Consider the following 20,747-nt stretch of genomic DNA (forward strand, 5'->3'; position numbering starts at 1 on the left):
GTTCACACTTTGATAATCTTCGTCTGCTGAATAGGTACAATGCTCGGGATTTATTAATTCTTATCACCACATTATAAGTATAATGTACTATATATGTCACCATGAAGAAAGCCAAAGAAAATATTGCCTTATAAAATGCCATTGCTTACTGTCAATGATTCATGTGTCTTGATTTGAATGTCTATGAGTGGGGATTTTTAAACACTTGCTTAGCTTAATTCTGTCCTCATTGATAGAATTGGCTTGTGTCCAACTCTCCTAAGGTCAAAGTGGTGTATAGTCTTTTGGGTGGTAATTAAAAAAAAAAAAAAGGAGTTAGTGTTCTTAAAGATTTTTCAGGGACAACAGCATCAGAAACATGAACACCAAATGCACTACAAAGATATTCCATCAGACCGTAGTAAGTTTAGCTTAGTTAATATTATTGAGAAACAGCTTTGTGATGAGCTTTGTTCTAAGCACTATGAGTGGATGTTTTGCAACACGTTTTCATTAGGATTTTGCAGAGGACCACCAGTTATTTGCATGTTTCTGTATTATTTATGGAGAATTTGAATGTTCCTTATAACTTGGAAGTTTTCAAGGTTAAATGTTGTGATCCTTAAGGGTGGGATTTCTTTGTCGTTGTTCTAGTCTGCCTTACCAACCTCCTGTGGTTAGATATAGTAGGACTTTGAAATGACAGGGTTCTTTGTCTCTGCTGGCTTCTCTCACACAGGTGTGGTTTCATCTGCTTCCACACTGAAGATTCACAGGTCTAGAGTGTCACATAATGCCTCCTCTCTGTACCACAGCTCCTATCTGACAGGTGCTACAGGCTGTGACATAGCCCTAGCTAAATGCAGTTAATCAGGAAAGAGTTTTGTTGTCTTAAGAAACTGATTTATTTATTTTTTAGTTTTCGGCGGACACAACATCTTTGTATGTGGTGCTGAGGATCGAACCCATGCCACACGCATGCCAGGCAAGTGCGCTACCGCTTGAGCCACAACCCCAGCCCTAAGAAATTGATTTTTATAATCCTTTGAGATCAGGAAAGGAAAACTATATGTTTTAATCAAGTACCAGATATTTCTTGAGGTCTGGCCTTCTAAAATACTTCAGAAAAGTTTTATTTTTTAAATTCTTTTTAGATTCAGAAAAGTTTTTAAAAGTTTTCCTAAATCATTTGTTTGGATTTACATTGTGGATTGTTGATTTTTTTGTCCTAAGAATCTTGAAGGCTTATATTTTTTTCTCAATTGTTCAAAGTTATATTCCAAGTTTGTAGATTTTAAATTGGATTCTTGACCAACTGGTAGTTCTTTAACAGTGTCATCTTTCTGTGGAAGTAGATTGTAGTCAGATATGTAGTCTTCTGGGGGAAAAAATGGAAAAAGAATTAGAAGTGAAACAAAAGCAGAATTATCTATTGGTTACAAAAATTTTCAAATGTAGACAAAAAGAGTAGTATAATGAATTTCCATCACCCATATTAACATCTCACAATTATCACTTTTTTTCCTCATACATCTTCTTTCTTCCTTTTCAAATATTTTGGGGCAAATCTAACACATTGTCATTTACTGCCTTTTGTATATTAATATGCTTCTCTTAAAAATATGGGTTTTTTTTAAATAACCATCATGCTATATCATACTTTTTTTTTTTTTGAGAGAGAGAATTTTCAATATTTATTTTTTAGTTTTCAGCGGACACAACATCTTTGTTTGTATGTGGTGCTGAGGATCGAACCCGGGCCGCACGCATGCCAGGCAAGCGCGCTACCGCTTGAGCCACCGCTTGAGCCACATCCCCAGCCCGCTATATCATACTTAAGAAAATAATGATTGTGCCAGATGTGACATATGCCTGTAATCCCAGGTACTACAAAGGCTGAGGCAAGAGGATCACAAATTTAAGGCCAGCCTGGGCAATTTAGTTACTGCGTTCTGTTGCCCAACACTGTGAAAAAATAAAAGAGCGGGGCATGTTGGCATATGCCTATAATCCCAGTGATTCGGGAGTCTGAGCAGGAAGATCAAGAGTTCAAATTTAGTAAGATCATGTCTCTAATAAAATATTGAAAAAAGGGCTGGGGATATATACCTGGTAGAATGCTTGGCTTGCATGCACAAGGCCTCAATCCCCAGCATGACCAAAAGAAAATGGGGTGGGGGAGCGTGGTGTTGGAGATGTGGCTCAGTGTTTAAGTGTTCTGGTTCAATCCATAGTACAAAAAGAAAAAAAAGCAATGCTTTAGAAGGATGATGCTTTTAATAAATCCCCTGACTGTTGCACTGGTGATTTAATCCATGGGCTCACATATGCTAGGAAAGCACTGAGCCGCATCCATAGCCTTTTGTGTTTTGAGACAGGCTGGCCTCAAATTTGCTATCCTTCTACCTTCTTTCAGCTAGCTGGGATTACAGGCTTGTGCCACTGTGTTCCACAGATGATGGGTTTTTTTTGTTGCTTTTGTGGCACTGTGGATCCAACCCAGGGCCTTGCACATGCCAGTCAATGAATTTTTTTTTTTTTTTTTTTGGTGCTGGGGATTGAACCCAAGGCCTTGTGCATGTGAGACAAGCACTGTACCAACTGAGCTATATCTTCAGCCCAAATTGATGGGTTTTTAATATGCTTGCAGTTTTACCTTGAATCAGTTATATCAAGGAAACCAAATTGTGAAAAATAAATTTAGGATTAACCTTCTATAAGTTATTTAAGAGAAATAACACTGCTGAGCTGATATGCTGCTAATTTACTTATGTGCATTATATATTACATAAATTTGTAATTTTCAGTTATAAGTAAACAAAAGATACTGTTGCCATAAAATTGCAAGTAGTGAAGTTTGTTGAGTTATTTGAATTTTATAGATAGCCTCTAACTTCCAAATTTTTTTAAAGGCATAATTGGGATTTGTATTTTTTTTGAAAATATAAATCTTAATTCTGTTTGGAATGTATATCCTGTTGATTTCAAGATGGCATCATTGTTGTTTCCTATTTCCCTTTACCTTTCTCTCTCTCTCTGCTTTTCTGCAACTGAGTCATCTGAGTATTTGATTTTATAAATCTACTTTTAATATATTTTATTAGGAATGGGGGCAGAGATGAGCTTTCTCCTATATCTAATATACCTTTTCTAAACCTGTTTTAAAAATTATTTTCTGTAACTTATGATTGAACTTTTCTGTTTAGAATTTTTACTTTTAATAAAGTTTAAGCAAAATAATACGTTCAGGGAAAGATTTTTTTCGCTTTAAAAAAATAATATTTTCTAGGATCTTGCCAGTGTTTACTTTGGTTTCTGATACAGAAGCTCTAAATGAAGTGAAACACTTGAAATTTTTATTAACAATCTCTCCTAAAGCTGGTATAATTTATAGTCTGCTGGGAGGTAAAGAACATACCTGCTATTTAACCTTACTCCTGTCTTGTACTAGTTTGTATTTTGTTCCTATAACAAAATGCCTAATGCTGGGTGATTTTATAAAGAGAAGAGGTTTACGTATTACACAGTAATACGTATTTGGAAGCTGAAGATTCCAGATTGGGCAGCCACATTGGTTCATCCTCTGGTAAGGGCCTGATGGTTGGTGGTACCATGGTGGAAGCATATAATAGAGTTCATATGACCAGACAGGAAACCAGAGTGAGGCGAGGGGCCAGGCTTGACCTTTTTTTAAAAAAAAAAAAAAAAATATATATATATATTTTAGTTGTAGACGGACAGGATATCTTTATTTCACTTTTTATGTGGTGCTGAGGATGGAACCTAATGCCCCACATGTGCTAGGTGAGCCCTCACCACTGAACCCCCGTAGCCCCTGGCTTGACCTTTTTTTTTTTTTTTTTTTTTTAATTTTATGTGGTGCTGAGGATCGAGCCACAACCCCAGCCCTGGCTTGACCTTTTTATAGCAATTTTTTCCTCCAGAAACTAGTTCAGGGTCCTACTGAAACCATCTTAATCCCTTCCAATAGTATCACTCTAAGTGACCTCTTAACAGTGCCATACTGGGACCAAGTTTCCAACACACAAGTTGGGCAGGCCTACTTAAACCATATTGATACCAGAGCGTACTGGTGTAAATGTTTTGACTATGTACAATTTTAAAAATATATGCTTCTCTGGGCTGGGGATGTGGCTCAAGCAGTAGTGCGCTCGCCTGGCATGCGTGCGGCCCAGGTTCGATCCTCAGCTCCACATACAAACAAAGATGTTGTGTCCGCCGAGAGCTAAAAAATAAATATTAAAAAAAATAAAAATATATGCTTCTCCTTAGTGATGTCTTTAAGATACTATAGTAAGTTGCCAAAATTTTTTTGCTTTATTTGCTTTTAAACAACATATACTTTTTTTTTTTTTTTTTGGTACCAGGAACTCGGGGACATTTAAACACTGAGTCACATTCTATCCCTTTTTATTTTTACTTGAGACAAGGTTTTGTTAAGTTGCTTAGGGCGTTTTGCTTAGGGCCTCGCTAAATTGCTGAGGCTGGTTTTGACCTTGTGATCCTCCTGCTCTCAGCTTCCTGAGCTGCTGGGATTACAGGCATGCACATTGTGGCCAGCACATACCTATCTTGAAGTAACAATTTTTGAATAGGTGGTACATTTCTTAGAAGGGACTTAGTTTACTTAGTTGTAAAACTGCTAAGAGTTGTGTATTTTATTCATTAGAGATTATCTTTCTTAGAACATATTGTTTACCCTTTTTTAAAAAAATGTAATTTCATGAGCTTTGGTTATCTAATCTTTCTAGCCCAACTCTAGATATTTTTTAAAGGATAGTAGCCTAGTGATAGCTCCCAGATCTAACTAAAGGAGGTTAAGAATGGAGAAACTTTAAGTAATGTAAAAAAAAAAGAGAGAGAGAGAGAAACTAAGAACCTCTTAATGCAAGGACTTTAGCATCACAGTGTAAGGAGTCTCTACCTGATTAGTTCCTAAGGGCATCATTGTATTTTTTAGTACAGCATATCAACTATTATTAATAGTAATAACCCAGCATGAGGAAAAGTATCTCTCTCTTAACCAGAATACAGAAGAAAACAAAATTTTTAGGTATTGCTTTAAAAAAGTTTGTTGCTTAAGTAAATTTTAGGTATAGTGTTCTTTAGTTTACATTTTAAAAAATTGAGGGCTGGGGGAATAGACAAGTGGCATAGCACTTACCTAGTGTGCATGAGGCCCTGTCTCTTGATGGGCCAGGTACCTGAATATGTGTTTCATTAAATCTTCAGTGACCTTGCAAGTGAGGTTTTATCCAACTATCCCCCCACATTCCCCCTCCTCCTGCTCTTCTAGAGTGTAGAAGACATGTTCAGAGTTAAGTGATTTACAGGGTGACTTCTTTTTAATTCATGAGTCATCCACCTGTTTATAATACATCATCACTTGGCTTATCTGATGATACTTCAAGTTCGGCAGGTGCAAAAGTGAATTAAGAATCTCCCATTAAAAACAAAACAAAACAAAAACCTGTTTCTTCTCTCTTCCACTGTGCCATTCATTGATGGTATCACCTCACCTGTCTGACTTTCTTGGAACTATACACAGATCTTGGCCTGGCAGCAACAGGCCATGGCTGTCTTGCAATTTCATTCATGTGTTCATTTTATAAATGTTGACTGAATACCTACCGTTTGCTGGGAGCTCTTCCAGGATCCAGGAATACAGCAGCAAACAAAACAGACAATCCGTACCCTTGTGAAGTTTGTCTTAAATAGGAGATAAGTATTACACTAAATAAAATAAAATACATATATCACATTGTGGCAAGAGTGTGTGGTTGAAAATGGCGTTGTCAGGCAGGCCTCACTGAGACACACTGGAACATCTATGCATTGTGTACATTTAGAAATTAGATTTATGTAGAAATCTGGTTTTTGATTTCTCATGAAAATGTGACATTCTAGCAACCAGAGCTTTCTACACCTGTTCCATGTCCAGTCAACTGTAAAGGCCACACAATCTTTCCCATCATTCCCGCAACTATTATCTTTGTGTTGAGGTCTTGAACATTTCTTTCTGCTCTTTTGCTTTAACTCTGTTACCCTGTACCTGTTCTGTACACCAAAACTAGTTTATCTATGTAGAACACACTTACATGTACTATGTGTGGATATATTGTGTCCCTATTCACTAGATAAATCCATGCTTTCAGGTTGCTCCATAATCTGGTCTTGGCCTGCTTTCTGTTAGAACTCCTGGGGGTCCACTCAAAATAAAAATTCAGTGTCAGCCATCTCTGGACCTAAATTAAGTATTTGCTTTAAATGGCTCCTGCTACCTCTATGTGTCCAAATCACATTCTTATTTTAAAGTATTCTGTAAATACTTGCTTCCCATAGCCAACTTGTGCTTTCTCTTGTCAGAACAAAGGAAATTTTTCTACTCCAAATTCTATTAGCATTTTGTGCAAACCCCTTTTTGTGTTTATTGCTTAATGACCAAATCTTGTATTCTCATACTAGACTTCACTTTTCTTAAAGACAGGCTGTGTTTAAGAATATATATATTTTGTTGTTTGCCTAATGGTGTGTATGTAGAAGGTGTGTAGAGTGTGTCGTAACCCAATTCTGATTAGACATAAAGCTTCTTTGATCTTTTGTGGATTTAATGGATCCACTCTGCATTGTCTATAGCTCAGCTTAATAGGATCCTGTTAATTTATGTGAAAAGCTAAAAAATAGTTGTAGAAAAAAACAGAACAAAATGCTTCAGCTTAGGAGATAGTATTGATTACCCTTCACACTGTAGTATTTTCCTTTGAGATAGAGATAAATGAGCAAAATTTTTCTTAAATCTTTATATTATCCACACACTTAGATTCCATTACTCATAGAAGACTTCCCCCGTAAGCCTTTTATTTTTCTGCTTATTTTCTGAATAGCTTATTTTTATTCTTATTTCTCTGAATAAAATTCCCCCTTCTAATATGAAGAACAAGAGCCTTTAAACAAACCCCATACCTTTTATATTTAAACTCATTTAAGCCAGAAGCCTTTCTAATAAACAGGACTCTTTTTTTCTTCACTTATAATTTAAACAAAGACACTTCTTTGGTTATTATTTTGCCCAGAGGCTGTTTGTCATGGGTACACAAAAGCCATGCTAGTCTTCCTTCACCATTGTTGGATCACTCCCCCAACCCAGGACTGGGTATTGAACTCAGGGCCTCATGCATACCAGGCAAGCACTCTACTACAGAACTACAACCCCACCCCTTTTAAAAATCGTGCTTAGAGACAGGGTTTCATTAAGTTGCCCAGGCTGCCTGCAACTTGGGGTCCTCATGCCTCAGCCTCCTGAATAGCTGGGATTACAGGTGTGCGCCACCATGTCCAGCTGTGGTTGGAGTTTTTATAGACATTTTTGTGAAGCCACTTAAATTTGATTACTTCTGGGTGTTAACTATTTTACTTTCTTTGGCAGATTATTTTTCAATATGAAGTCTTTGGGGTTTTTGTCTTTTTTTTTTTTTAAACCCAGAGGTACTCAACCTCTGAGCCACATCCCCAGCCCTTTTTTGCTGAGGTTGGCTTTGAATTTGTGATCTTCCTGCCTCAGCCTCCTGAACTACTGGGATTGCAAGTGTGTGCCACCTTGTCCAGCAATGTAAAGTGTTTGGATCACTTAGCTAGCTTTTTCTTCCCCAGACTAAGTGTTGTACCTTAGGAAAATGTTGGATCATTTTATGAATTCTTAAGAGAGCTCTAGTAACTGAGTTTTTCTAAAATGTCATGCCTATTCAAAGCTAGAGTTCTGAGGCTGGGGATGTACCTCAGTGGTAGAGTGCTTGCCTAGCATGCATGAGGCCATGGGTTTCATCCCCATCTCTGCTAAAAACAGAGTTCTGTTTATAACTGACTATATTTTTAGGGTTTTTTAAAAGAGCTTTTTTATTATCGAAAATTCCAAATATAAACAAAAATAGTATGGCAAACCCCATGTATCGAGCAATCACTCAGGTTGAGTAATTATGAACTCAGGGCCAATACCATTTCTTCAGTACCTTTTGTACCCCTTTTACACTGTATTATACCCTAGATTTAATACATTTAAAATAGTAAATATTTCAATATGTATTTCTAAAAGAGAATAATTCTTTATAACCCCCAAATATTTTTGTGATAGTTTCCTATTAATGGATTAACGGATTTCCATCTTTTACCAAGAAAAGTAGGTGGTGAAGATTGCTGAATTTCTTTAACTTTCCTGTGTGATTAATCTCAAGAACCAGAAACAGACAGGTCTGAACCTAGAGAGAAAAAGCTGTACAGTTTGCTGCCTCTCACAAAAGCAAGTTCTTTAAAATCCCAGTCCCTCCCTAAAACACTACTCTAGAATTTATTTTATAAACTCTATCACTAAGCTTAGGATATGATGTGTGAGATCTGAGTCTTTGGCCTGTCAACGTCAATCCTGTGGCATAGGCTTAGCTCTTGGCTCCCTTTCTTGAAAATTTCAGAAGTATATAAAAATTACTTCTGAAATCCTCATGGATGAATTTTGCCAGGAATGTCAGTTATCTCTTGACATTTTGGCATTTACCTTTAAATTGTGTAATCATAATGCCATTCAGGAGAAATAAGGTGCTGGGTGATAGGCATTTTAAAAGTGAAATGGACTTGGGTTTCTGGGAATGTTAATCACTATTCTTCTGAAAATAGTGATAATCCACAATAGTGAAATGCTAAGTGGGTAAAAACTAATATTTTGTGATAACTTAGGTCGGAGGTGAGTAAAATATGATTTATGTTTATATAACAAATTTTTGCCAGAGTAGCATCCAAGAAATTTTTATATTTTCAAGTTTTGAAACTGAGAAAGTATTAAAGGAACCTTCTGATTGAGTTTCCACTAGTCTACTAGCCTGACCAACCCATCTCAGAAATAGATCGTTATTTTTGTCATTTTAACCAGCCTTCTTATTTTCTTGCCCTTGATTTTGAAGCAGAAGGGAAAGAAACTTGTGGTCTCTACCATAAATACTCATGGTAACAGTAGTCAAGTAATTTTATATTTTTTGTGGCAAGTCATTTGGTGGTGATGGAATGACTTATTTTTAATGCAGTGTTATTCTTTTGACTAAACTTTAATTTATCCCCCTTCTGATTTCTCATCTGTATCATTCCAAGATGTCCTAAAGTTAGCACAGTGTCTCATTTACCAAGTTGGTAGAAGTTTTAAAATTTTATTTGGTTTGCTTTCTCATATGAAATGGACTATTTGGGCATGGTGTAGCTGAAGAGAGACTTACTGTATCTGACATGTGGGTTGTATTAGGCATCATAGGGAAAAGGGAGTGTTGATTTTCTAATTTCACTTTAACATAAGTTATGAAAGTAGAATCATCTTTGTCAAGTAAATGTAAGTGTGGAAGTAGATCCTAAACAAATAACAAAATAGAAGAAACCCAGGTATATTGCATTATTTGGGTAAAGGATGGAAAAGATATTTTCAGTTTTCCAGAAGTGACATACATGAAATAACTTTAATAATTTTAAATGATTGAATAATTGCTTATGGATCAGTGTCATTTATAGCAAATTATTTCTGATTGATGGAGAATACTGCTAATATGGATTTTTATATTACAAAATTAGTTTGATTTCTTTTTTAAACTAATTTTATCTTTTAACTTGCTCTATTCTTTGATTATCTTTGCCAGTTTATGTAGTTTTGCCTAATGGCTAGGATATCTTTACCTATGCCACTATTTTATATTTAACTTCTAGATACCCTCAGTTGAGCAGAAACAACATTGGTGGAGCCAATGGCCAGGGACACTAGGAGACCCTTGTAGTAGCCTATGTAATACAGATGGCTTATATTTCATTTAACCAGTTTCCTGTTGATAGAAATTTAGGTGGTTTTCCATCTTTAAGGTTCAGGTTTTGCTATAAACGTTTGTGTGTGTATCAAAAGCACTTCATTAAAAAAAAAAAAATGTACTGGGGATTGGACCCAGGGGTGCTTTAACACTGAGCTTCTCACAGCAGAGTAACCACTATCCTAATTTGTAATACTACTGATTCATTTAGCTTGACTGTAGTATATATAAACAGAATCATACCTGCTTTTTTGTTTCTGTGTTTTTTTCACTTATCTGTGAAACCCTTATGTTTGTGTATCAAGTCATTCTCTTCGTTGATTTGTGGTATAAAATTCTGTTGGATGACTACACCATAGTTTCCTGTTTAACTTTTGATGAACCTGTGATTGTCTGTAATACTTGGATATTACATATAGTGTTGTGCACTTTCTTAAACATGTATTTGGAGAGCATGGCTGTACGTATCTGTTGATATATACCCAGGGATAGCACTGAGGGGGCACAGGACATGCCTATGTACAGATTCAGTGCTGCCAGCAATTTCTCAAAGCAATGAAACCATATCACACTCTCTGCTGGCTATTTGAAAAAAAAAAAAAAAAAATTAGGGCTGGGATTGTGGCTCAGCGGTAGAGTGCTCGCCTAGCACATGTGAGGCCCTGGATTTGATCCTCAGACCACATAAAAATAAATAAAAGATATTGTGTCCAACTACAACTAAAAAATAAATATTTTTTTAAAAATTAACTTAAAAATATGAATAAAAGAATAAATTTATTTTAAGTTGTGGAATATGGTGCTAAAGTTGACCTCAGAAGTAAAAATTCATACTCCACTGAACACAAGATTTTATCTATTTCTTTAATCTTTATTAATTTTATAGTGAAAAATCTTTTTAAACTTAAGTGAGTTGAACTTTTATTTTTTAACATTTATTTTTTTAGGTGTAGATGGACACAACACAATGCCTTTATTTGTTTGTGGTACGAGGATCGAACCCGGGTCCCTCCTGTGCTAGGCGAGTGCTTTACCACTGAGCCACAATCCCAGCCCTAACTTTTTTTTAATATCTATTTTTTAGTTGTAGTTGGACACAATATATATTAAAAATCCTTATTTATTTATTTATGCTGGGAATTGAACCCAGGGCCTCATGCATGCTAACATACCCATGCTCCACCTCTGAGTCATATCCCCAGCAAAATCTACATTTTTTGGTTGTATGCTATATATTTTTTCTCCCTAGCCTTTCCTTTGTCTTTTTTATCTTTTACAATATAAAAGTTTTAAATATGTATAATATCTGCTAATCTTTTCCTTTGCAGTTTCTGGCTTTGGTCTCAGGAAGGCCTTTTCCGTAGAAAAGTATTTTCTTTGTGTGCTTCTTGTTTGTTTTTAATTTTTATATTATAACTGGAGTTGACCCCCCCTCCCCCAACACACACAAACTCACACTCACACAAGGGTGCTTTTTTAAAACTTTTAAAATGTTTTAAACATGTTGTACTTAAAAACAAACAAACAAAAAATACTGCATTAGCTTTGGGATATTTTGTGGGTGTCAGGAAAAATTTAGTATATCAGAGCAGGCATCTGTGTGTCATTAGACCAGTGAGAAATGATCCCAGTTTTCCTATGTGAATATTATTTGAGTATGTTTGTTATGAGAATAGTTTTCAGTTAGAAAAGCATGAGACTAAATTAGTATAGTCTGGATTATATAATTTAAATATCTCTTGTGGATACTATCCAAGGCTCTCAAGCAAGGACTTTACCCAAAATATACCTGGTCTCTTGCAGTTTGTATTGTGGCCTATAGTACAAGGACTTGGGGAGCCAAATATTTAATTTCAAACCTTTAAAAATATCATTTTTTTCCATTATTTGAGATCATTTAAAAATTTTTGATTTATCTATTTTGTATATTCATATGTGTAATTAAAATGTAATTGGCACTGCTGATTGAGAAAGATGATACCTGTTCTGTCATTTCTGGTTTTCTTCTTTATTGTTACATTTAGATTTGAAAAATTCCCAAAGCCATACCACCTAAAATTCCTATCGTAGTGTCATTGTTGAGTTAGTCCACAAAGCAAAGACTTCAAATAGGTTTTAGATCAGTAGCACTGTCTTCTACTAAGACGGATTAATTAGTTTTCTGTAACTGAGTCAGTGAAGCGGTGAGAGCTCCAGGCCAGGTCAGTTTTTTAGGAAGAGAACTTAGAATTCTGAATTACCTCTCTGTAATTAAAGCCCTGGACCACACCAGAACCTAAAGGCAGGTCTAAAGGGGGTGGAGTCTGGGGAGGAAAGGAAAGAGTAAGTGAAAATAAATACAACAGATAAAACAGTCTGCCTTATAGTAAAGTTGTATCATTAATTATTTTGAGTATTTCATAAGCCAAGGAGAAAGTTGTGGGGACTTTCCTTAGTTAAATCCTTAATTTTAGGAGCATAGCACTTCTAGTTTAGGAGAATTTTTAGTGACTTACCAGACATGCGAATTTGACTAAAGAGTACTGAATTATGTTAAGGGCTTATTGGGGAGTAGAAGGTATAGTTAGGAAAAATATTAAAAGTGCCCATTTTTCATTTACATATAGGCAGATGTATTCTTATACATTTTCCATATTTAATCTTCACAGATTAAATGCTATTTTCCCAATTCACAGGGTGAGAACAAAGGGCATTATTTTTTTGTAGTTGTAGATGGACACATGCTTTTATTTTATTTGATTATTTTTATGTGGTGCTGAGGATCAAACCCAGTGCCTCATGCATGCTAGGCAAACGTTCTGCTGCTAAGCTACAGCCCCAGCCCACAAAGGGCATTATTTTGTCGAGGCTCACAAACCAAGTAAGTGACCGTCCTGGGATTTGAACAGCAGTCTCTCTCTGAATCCAAAGTTCATTCATATTCTTTTCATTAGAGTCAGATGCCTTCTAAACTACTAGAGCTGTTGTGTATTGTATTGTGTTGTGTACTGTGTATCAGTATCATGTCAAGTTTTGGTAACACTTTAGTTGGCATATCTTGAGGATGTTATCAGTAGTTCTTCCCCTGATATAAAGCCTGTGTACTTTCCTTTACCTTCCACCTTAGCATTGAGAGTAAGCATGAGGTTACAATCCTGGGAGGACTCAATGAATTTGTAGTGAAGTTTTATGGACCACAAGGAAGTAAGTATATGTGTTCTTTTATAGTCTTTTATTCTTAAAGACAGAACATCATGGACAAATAGTAGCATGTATAGTTTTTGCTGAAAAGTAAGTTCAGTTGAACTCTAGAACCAGTGAGAAAACCAATTTCTCATCATAATTACTTTATACACTTTTCTTTCTAATGAGCTGTGAGAGTGATTTCTGGGAAGTGCATTTTGGGTTTTGTTGTTGTTGTTGTTTGTTTTGGGGGATTGAACCCAGGAGTACTTAACCACTCAGCCACATCCCCAGCCCCTCTTTGTATTTTATTTAGAGACAGAGTCTCACCAAATTGCTTAAGGCTTGGCTAAATTGCTGAGGCGGACTTTAAACTCGTGATCCTCCTGCCTCAGCTTCCTGAGCTGCTGGGATTATAGGTGTGCACCACCACACTGGACATTTTGTTCTTGTTTTGTTGTTGTTGTTGTTTGGTGGGGCTTGGCTGAGATAGGAGAAAAGGGAATGTAAGTAGCTATTACTTACCAGATTATAGTGTTTAATAGAATCAAATAAATTTGAAAGAGACAAATCACTGCTGATTTTCCAACTTTTGATGTTTTAAAGTACATAGAGAACCTACTGGTTATAGTAGGGTTCTGACTCTTTAAAGAATTAATTTTGAGTGTTTTCAGAAGAGATTAGGGTTTAACATTTAACTTATACTAAGATTTATTTTCTAATTTAAGGACACAATTCTGATGTTTAACCTTTTTTACTTTTATTCTAGCACCGTATGAAGGTGGAGTATGGAAAGTTAGAGTGGATCTTCCTGATAAATACCCTTTCAAATCTCCATCTATAGGTATGTGAGTACTTGGTTTGGTTTCTCTCCTTAGGGAATTTTGAAATCTAAGAGGAAAAGATATCCTACATTTTGTGGGAGATATTTCTAGAAATGATGATTTAACTGAGTTTTTGGTTGGTTAAATCAGTGACTTGGTGGGGACTTCCACAATGTGATAAAGGACATACACACACACACACACACACACACACACACACACACACACACACACCTTTGCATGATTATAATGACTTACAGTGTAGATTTTTCTCTTTAGGTGTCAACGAATGGTATATAATAACTGTTCTAATTTTGTCATCTAAAAATCCAGCCTAGATCTTACTTCACTTTGGTTAACCCCAGTTCTGGGTACTAAGCAATGAAACAACTCTTTCATTCTCTCCAATCTTTTTAGCCTTATAAACAGTAGACAGAAGAATAGCAACCTCAGTGTGGGATTATACAAGAGGTTTCCTTGCCTTCATCTTCCTTATACCTCAATTTGTGATGTTATTAACCTGTCTCCTCCACTGAGGTGTGCTCAGTGATAATTAAGTTATTTTAGTACTTCTGATTGAAAGTGACAACTCTAAATATTTGAGATTGTAGAAGGATAGTTCTCTCATTAACTTTAGTAAACTTTTTTTAACTTTAGTCTATACGTAACTAAAATATTATAAAGTATTGACCAATTTTAAGTAAGAACAATAAAATAAAATTGGAATATATTGAACAATCTTTGATGGTCCGACTGAGCTTTGTACTGAGAACAGCTAGAGTTAAAATATCTTGGTACCACTGTAACTGTCTTCAGAGCTAAAGCCAGATAGATCTCCTGGCTGCAAACAACAAAAAAGTTTAAAAAAAAAAAAAAGAACCAAAGCTTTCTGAAGCTTTGATTTCATTTCATGCTTCTGTATTTCTTTGTAAGGCAAATAGTACAGAAGAGTTAGGATGGTCACAGACTTAAGTCCAAAAGCGGTAACCTCTTCCTTAATATCTAACTACTTTACATGCTTTAGTATTTTATGCTTTAAAAATATAGAGCATCTATAAATTTGTTCTTAGACTGGATAAATTTTGTGCTCATTTCCTTGAGTTTGTTAGATGAGTTTTCTAAACCAGCACTCAAGAAGATACTTTATGGATAAATGAATCTGAAATTTTTTCATTGGTTTAGGAGCTCCAAGTTTTAGAGTTAGGAATGGTGAAGTGGTATCATGAGGTGTGTAGTGTTTGAAACAACTCAAGAGCGCATCTGACTTTAATAGCTGTGTGGTTGAGGGCATCGGCCTTTTCTTGCCTCCAATCCATGACAGCATGTTGTAGTTCCCTGCCGCTAGTTTATTCATCTCTTAACTTGAGAGGGGTGTTTCTATTCAGACATTTGAAACATGTATGTAGTCAAGTGATATGATCTTAAAGCCTTTACAAATTACCCAAACCATGTAAATTCATTCAGACACATCTCATAAATACATTGACTTAAAAAGTAAAAATTAGCCTTCCAAATCCAGTTTTGTTACACCACATTCCTAGTCAGAGAGGAGACAGTAGAGCTTATTGAAATTAGTACTTAACCTATAGAAATGCAGTTGCATATCCTGTACAAAAGTAGTTATTTCCCAAATGTTGTTATTGTTCCAGGTAACATGATTGATTCATTTTAGCTTTTTAAATAAAATAGGTAAAAATATCTACAACTTTATCCAGTATGCCTTTTTCCTCCTGATGCTGTGGTTAGAACAAGGGCCTTGAATATGTGAGGCAGGTGCTGTACCTCTGAACTACACCCCCATCCCTAAAATATCTAAACTTTAGACACTGCTTATTTATTAACAAGCCTGTGTCCTTTCCAAAAAGTCAGTGACCTTGTATAAAATTGACTTGGACAGCTGGGCGTGGTAGTGCACACCTGCAATCCTAGCAGCTTGGGAGGCTGAGGCAGGAGGATCCTGAGTTCAGAGCCAGCCTCACCAAAAGTGAGGTGCTAAGCAACTCAGTTAGACCGTGTCTCTAAATAAAATACAAAATAGGGCTAGGGATGTGGCTCAGTGGTTGAGTACCTCTGAGTTCAATCACTGGTACCCTGTCACCACCACTGCAAAAAAATAATTGGGGCAAATGGACAGACCATCTTAACTTCATTAGTTTCCTTTTCCTTTCTGTGTGTTTTCCGAACTTGGTAGTGTCTACAAATGTGTATCATCTTCTCTTAAGGAAGTAGATCTAGTTGAAATATTTGTACAAGCTGTCCTTGTTTCCTCCAAAGGAAGATTGCATAAGAGAGTTTTAATCAGTTGTGAGGGGTGACCCATTTTCAAGTCATCAACAGTGTAATTACTGTTGATGTGCTTTAAGCATTTCGAAAAGCAGTGGCTCACTTAGAAAAGGCAAGTTTTCCTTTTTGAGTTGTGTAGATGTTAAATTATACAGACGGGAAAGGAAATAAAGTAACACATTCTTTTTAAACCTTGTTTCCATTGTATCTGGCAGATGTACATTCCTTCTGAGCCAAATTTTAAGCTCTTATATACTAAGGTGTAGCTGCAATGGGGAATATGTAGCACAGTGGTATAGCACTTGTCTAGCATTCATGAGACCCTGAGTTCAATTACCAGTGTAGCCCCCCCCCCCCCAAAAAAAGTTGAGATTAAATGTTTTTAATGCTTACATCTTGGAATTTTTAAATATATACCTGTTTTAATTGTGTGTGTTTGTGTATATTTTCTAATTGTATAAATGATCATATCCATTAAGGAATGTAAGAAAGTTGTGAGCAAAAATAAAGGAAAAAAATTAAAACATTTCATAATTTTATGCCTTAAATGGGTATCATTATTTATATTCTTGTCTGTTATTTAAAACATTCCTCTGCATATTGAATATACATTCGATATAATTTGACATACTTATCTTTGGGATACTTTTTGAAAACTTAATTTGAGAAGATATTTAGTAGTTGCCTGATTACGTGAGATGTTCTTTTAAACAATTTACATCTATAAATAAGTTCTTATTTTCCCCCAAATAGTGACATAGCTACCCCAAATCCTCTTGGGAAAGAAAAGGAATATAAATGAGCACCTTGGGAGGTTATGGACTCTCTTTTCAACCACTTAGAGCTCATCTTTACATTCTCTTTGAATATCATAAGTAATGATGAATCTTGATGCTTTGAAGCTACAAATGAATTTTTGAAATAGCTAAAGGTAATTTAATCCCAGAGAGATGAATAGAAAAACTGAGTAATATCAGTTGGTATAAAACTGGTCCTGTGGGTATTTCCAAAGAGAAATTAGAAAACTTTCTTTAATCAACTATAACATCATTGAAATATTTACATATTCTTCCAGAAAAGACTGCTTCGAAAGGAATCATATTTAAGTCTCTTAAGTTCTGAAAAGTCAGACTGACTTTTATCTTTTCACTCAGAAATATTTCCTAGAGTACTTAGCAGTGCTGCTGGGGATTAGTGACCATGTAGAGTTGAAAGTGAGTGATTAGACATTTATCACTGGTTATCAGGAATGAGAAGTTCTGGACCCAGTTCTCCTTGACCAATGAAAATTGTTGTTCCTCTTCTAGAAAACAAGATAATTGAGTACAGTGGTGCATGTCTGTAAACCCAGCTCCTAGGAAGGCTGAGACAGGAAGATTGCTTGAGCCTAGGAGTTCAGGGCTAACCTGGGCAACAATAGAAGTGATACCCACGTCTCTTTAAAAAAAAAAAAAAAAGAAAAGAAAAATGTGATGTTGGAATTAAGTTAATTCTGTATGCTTGATACTGACCAGGACATTAAATACTCAGAGTGTATGGGGTCCTTCTGGACATGAGGAAAACTGTAGGCGGCCTTTACCAGTTAGAAGATGAACATAAATAAAATGTTAAAAAAAAAAAAAATAGCACATGTTCTTTGTGTATTGGGGGAGGGGGGCATACTAGGGATTGAACCTAGGGGCACACTGTCCCTGAGCTATATCCCCAGCGCTTGTTTTTTGAGACAGGTCTTGCTAAGTTGCTCAGGCTGTCCTTGAACTTGCGAGCCTCCCATTTTAGCCTAAAGTGTCACTGGGATTATAGGTGTGTGCCAACACATATTCTTTGGTGGCACTGTTTCATTTTGTTTTGTTTTTGTGGTGCTGAGGATGGAACCCAGAGCCTTCTTCTTTACATGTGCTAGGCAGGTGCTCTACCACTGAGCTATGCCCGTGGCCCTTCATTGTGTTTTTAGATGAGCTGTGAGTGAGTCAGTGCCTGTTTATAACAGGGTACAAGGAGGAAATGGGTTTTATTTAAAAGAAAATTTGTTTTGTATGTTGAAAGTAGTCTTTAAATGCTTTGAAGATGTGAAGGTGCATCTGAGAACTTTAGTATCCTTTCAGAACCTCAAGTAATTCCCCAGTCCATGAAGATTTTATTTTATGCAAAGATGTTGTTGCAGAGACTGTATTATTTATTCCCTACTTCTCCACACTCACAGTTTTTACCTAGTACATGTATACTTAGCTTAAACTAAGGAGAAAAGCTTTCATCAAAGAAAATACAGACTTGCAGTTCCAATGGAGGTGAAATAAAGATGAGTGATCTCAGATAAAAAGATAAAAATTTTAGTGTTAAAATTTATTTTTGAAAATTAGAAGTATCCTGAATAGCCCATTGGTAATAAACTAGTTAAGTTATACTATAACATACTATGTCTTAATGGACAAAAATGTTTTACAACCATTACTCACGTTTTAACACCATCTTTGAGGAACAAAAAGGAAAATGCAAATATTTTCCATGCAAATTTCAATTGTGAATGTCAGAATATTGGCTATAGTTATCAGTAACTGTTGAGTTAGAGGTTAAAAACATAACTGCTCTGTAATTTCTAAATAGTCTACACTGTGTGCTTTTATTACAAAAGTAAATATTTTTTTAAATATTACAAAGGCATGACCTTTGAATGTCCTGTCCGCATCATTGTCTGCACTTCTGTCTTTCATTCTAGAAAGTCACCAAGCTATCCTTGGCCAGAATTCCTACCTGGTAGCTTGCTAAAAACCTGTCTGACCTGCAGGTTTCCTACCAACCTCCTTTTTTCCTTTAAATTTTAATTGTGTATGCAGGTAAGTGTGCATACTCTTTTCTTTCCTTTTTCTTCTGCTTATAGTCTAATTTTACACACTTCTTCATTCCTTTTCTTCCCCCCTTCCCTCTTCTCTTGGCTTCTCTAGCAGTTCTCACCATACATCTTTTCCTTTGATTCTTCCACTCTCTCCCACCACCCTTGCTCCATATTTCTCTTGAAAAGGGGCCCAGTATAAAGCTAATGATGGTAATAAGCCTGAGTCAAGGAAAAAGAAAATTGCAAGTCTAATAAAGATACAAAACATTAGATTCAGGGCTTTTAGCCTATGCAGGTCTTGAAAGTACCATGAAGTCTTCTTCAGAATGTATAGTAGTTGCCCTCAGATCATATCTACCTAAATGCTAGATAAAATTAAATTGTTGTTTTATCTTATATTTAAATAATCATTGCTGGCCAGTGGATTAATAGAATCGCATTTTGCTAATTTCAGATAAAAATGTAGAGTATTTTAGGATCTTTTGCAAATACTATTAAGACCAGCATGGGACCCATGTCACCATTTACTTTTATTTTAAAAATAGGAAACTGGGGCTTGGGTTGTAGCTCAGTGGTAGAGCACTTGCTACAAATGTGAGGCACTGGGTTCAAACCCTAGCACCACATTAAAAAAAAAAAAAAAACTAAATAAACAAAATAAAGGTATTGTGTCTGTCTACAACTAAAAATATTTTTTGAAAAAATAGAAAACTGTCTTGAAAGATGTAGTTCACAAGTCTAAAAACTAGCTTTTGAAATGCTACCAGTATGTATCTTCATGTTCTCAGTGAAGAAGGTCCTTTCCTCAGAGCAAGCTGTATGTAGTCTGTCTAGATTGTAATTTAATTCCACAGTGGAGTGTGCAGGAGAAGTGGGTGCTTGAGAACACTGTTCTGGAGAGACTGCATAATGGTGATCTAAGAATGTGAATAGAATGGCCAGAAAAAATCCAGCAAGCCCATGCAGTGTGGAATTTGATGTAAGTGGCATACATCAAGAGCTAGCCAATCATGTATGACTAAAAATAAATAAATAAATAAATCATATGTTAAAAAAAAAAGAGCTAGCAAAACCCAGGCAAGTAAATGGAGACAAAATGAAAGTCACAGGCAACAGTAAAATAGTTAAAATATTATAGTGAGCTGTATAAGTGGCTGTATTAGTGTCAAGCTGTACTGTGGTCAAGCTGTCATCTAAATAGGATGGTTTAGGTTGTCCTTTACTGGACTTAGATAACTTGTAAAAATCCCTTTTAAATCTCCCAATCTTGTCATAGAGTTGTTTTTTTGTTTGTTTTTTTAGTACTGGGGCTTAGACCTCAGAGTCTCCCACATGCTAGGCAAGTGACTCTACCACTGAGCTACATTCCTTTTGAGACCAGATCTCACTGTCCAGCTTGGCCTTCCAACTTGTGATTCTCCTGCCTCAGCCACCCAAGGAAGTAGGATTACAGGTGTGAGCCAACCTGCCTACCTATTATCATGTTTCTTCATTGAAAAACACTTTGATAATCAGTGAGCCATATATATATATCTTTTGCCAGTGATTAAGGAAAATGATTCAATCTTTTTTATTGTTAGAATAGTAGACTCTTCTGAAATAATTTTTTTCCCCACTATGGCCAGAAATACCTTACACTATTTTTGGAGTGTAATTTTATAATATGGTATGACTAAACTAACTATAGAACTTAGAATACTTACCATATATTTTCTATGTTCCTCAGTGAAAACATTCTACAGTTATTCCCTCAAGAACTAGTTTGAGTAACTTAAGTGAGCAGTATTTAGTCAGGGTGGAGAGGAGTGTGTCATTCAT

The 20,747-nt window shown here is 35.8% G+C and overlaps 1 protein-coding gene across 2 annotated transcripts in view; it reads left to right on the top strand.

The window, feature by feature from the left end:
* Positions 1–20,747, top strand: part of Ube2h (ubiquitin conjugating enzyme E2 H) — a 101,950-nt gene that overhangs the window by 46,210 nt on the left and 34,993 nt on the right. For both annotated transcript variants that reach the window (XM_027950160.2, XM_027950161.2), the window contains exons 2-3: positions 12,934–13,010; positions 13,759–13,833. In XM_027950160.2, the coding sequence (XP_027805961.1) occupies positions 12,934–13,010; positions 13,759–13,833 (152 nt within the window). The remainder of the gene's footprint in view (positions 1–12,933; positions 13,011–13,758; positions 13,834–20,747) is intronic.

This window comes from Marmota flaviventris, chromosome 1 (assembly GCF_047511675.1).
Source record: "Marmota flaviventris isolate mMarFla1 chromosome 1, mMarFla1.hap1, whole genome shotgun sequence".
In the NCBI taxonomy this organism is placed as follows: domain Eukaryota; kingdom Metazoa; phylum Chordata; class Mammalia; order Rodentia; family Sciuridae; genus Marmota; species Marmota flaviventris.